Below are 2,224 nucleotides of genomic sequence, written 5' to 3' on the forward strand. Positions count from 1 at the left end.
GAGGTAGGGGGAGGGGGCTGGGTGGCTAACGAGAGGGGTTGGGCTGGCATATATATATTTTGGGAAGCTGATGGGAGGCAGTTAGGGTGGCTAAAGAGAGAGTGGTGGTTGGGAGGTGATAATGAGGGTGGCTAAATCATACTAACGGAATTTCTACTGAAAGTGTTAAGTGGTAGCAATTTTTAATAAACTTACTTTTGTTTGGTAGTAAAATTAAATAAAAATTTTCTCCGATAGTAAAAGTGAAATGCATATGTTATCCTACTACCAAAAGTGAAAATTTCCTTAAATAAACTAAAGGCAAAAGACAAATGAAAGTTAACGAAGGATGAACATTAACAAAAAACCAAAAAAAATAAAAAAATAAAAATAAAAATAAAATAACTCGGTACCGAGTATATTAAAACGAAAAACACTGAAAAGACATAAATACCCTCGACAAGTTTCTGCGAAGTAAGGAGAGAAATACGGTGTGAAACTTGTGAAAGCCGACCAGCCATAGCTGTTCTGTCCATGGGTTGTCATCCTAACCCCTTCTTTACCTCCCTTTCCGCGAACCTCTCTTCATTTCATTCATTCCTTCACCAATCACCACTATATAATCTCCTTTTCCTTCCACAATACTTTCCAATTACAATACTTCTCTAATCTCCCCTCTTTCTATCGACTAACCACTTAAATTAAAACCAATCAATTTGTCCGAGGATGGCGGGGTTTCAAGTAAAAGCATCCACATCATCGGACCAGTTCGAAGACCACTTACCGGTAATGGCGGATAAGCTCGGCGGGGAAGGACTGATTGCGGAGCTATGCAACGGGTTCGAGCTATTAATGGATAAAGAAAAAGGGGTGATCACATTTGAAAGCTTAAGGAATAACTCTGCTTTGTTGGGGTTAGACAATATGACAGATGATGAGTTGATTAGTATGATGTTAGAAGGTGATTTAGATGGTGATGGTGCTCTTAATCAGATGGAATTTTGTGTATTAATGTTTAGATTAAGTCCTGATTTGATGTCTGATTCTGAATATTGGCTTCAACAATCTCTAATTCAAGAGGTTAATTTTAGATTTTGAGAGATTATATAACAAATTATTGATTGGAAGAGATTAATTTGGAGTATTTTTTTGTGATTTTCTTTGAATTGACTAATTAAATAAGTAACTTCTTTTTCATTTGATCATTAATTTAATTAATCCTGTTTTGTACAATTGTTTAGTAAATTAAGGTTTTGCAGAACAGAAGATAACACTAGCTAATTAATTACTAGTATATGAAACTAACGGCATTATTAGCATCTTTTAATGGCGCATTGGCACAATAAGAAAGCCCGGCATACATAGCTTTGAAAATAAGGAAAACAGAATTATTATTATTATTATTATTATTTTTAATAAAGAAACAAAAAACAGAAATTGTTTATTTGGCACAATATAGATAATCTTTTATACTCCACTTCTTTCTCGTTGCTGTAATGGCAACATATATTCTTGGATGTGTAGATGATTGTACCCTGTAACATGATATACTACCTCCGATTTTTTTTAGTTGCAACTTTGGATTATTTTATACTCGTATCTCTCAAATAATTTCCCAAAGTTCTAACTAAAAAAAATCGGAGGTAGTACTTCAATACTACATGTCTACCTCTATTTCACAATTAGACAAGAGCTAATGAACAACCCGGGATGTTAGGTAAAATTGTTGAGATTAGGAGCGCAAGCGGAAGCACAAAATGATATAGAGAAATAAATAGATAAAAGATGGATAAGAAGAGTAATACTCCCTTCATTTTTAAATACTTGCTTCACTTTTCTTTTTCGGCCGTTTTAAAATACTTGCTCCATTTCCTTATTTGAAAAACTTTTATAATATTAAATTAATTTTTTCTCACCTAGCGGACCCACCATGATCATATTTTATTATTTCATATTCTCTCTCCTCCAATTCTCCCTACTACTTTTGCTTTTTACAATTTTTTTATTTTTCCACTTACCCCACTACCTCCATATTTTATTACTTTCTCCAATTTTTCCTAAAACTCCGTGCATGAAGAAATTTAGCAAGTATTTAAAAACGGTGGAGTAAGAGACACACAAATTTAACGTGGAAAAAACCCTCAAATAAGGTAAACAACCCACCAACAATGAGTACTAATTATCCAATATATGAAAAAAGGTTATGAGAGTACAACCCCAAAGGGTACAAGATTATGGTATGACT

At 33.6% G+C, this 2,224-nt stretch overlaps 1 protein-coding gene across 1 annotated transcript; it reads left to right on the forward strand.

Annotated features, from left to right (window-relative positions):
• Nucleotides 1–360: 360 nt before the first annotated feature.
• Nucleotides 361–1,134, forward strand: LOC110693929 (calcium-binding protein PBP1-like). Its single transcript, XM_021871112.1, has one exon. It carries the CDS (start codon nt 706–708, stop codon nt 1,075–1,077), a length of 372 nt encoding a protein of 123 aa, XP_021726804.1. The 5' UTR covers nt 361–705; the 3' UTR covers nt 1,078–1,134.
• The last annotated feature ends 1,090 nt before the right edge of the window (nt 1,135–2,224 follow it).

Source organism: Chenopodium quinoa, unplaced genomic scaffold (assembly GCF_001683475.1).
Source record: "Chenopodium quinoa cultivar QQ74 unplaced genomic scaffold, ASM168347v1, whole genome shotgun sequence".
Lineage (NCBI taxonomy): Eukaryota > Viridiplantae > Streptophyta > Magnoliopsida > Caryophyllales > Amaranthaceae > Chenopodium > Chenopodium quinoa.

Excerpts from the sequence above, each read along its gene's own strand:
- LOC110693929 (XM_021871112.1), top strand. The coding sequence starts at position 706 with ATGGCGGGGTTTCAAGTAAAAGCATCCACATCATCGGACCAGTTCGAA.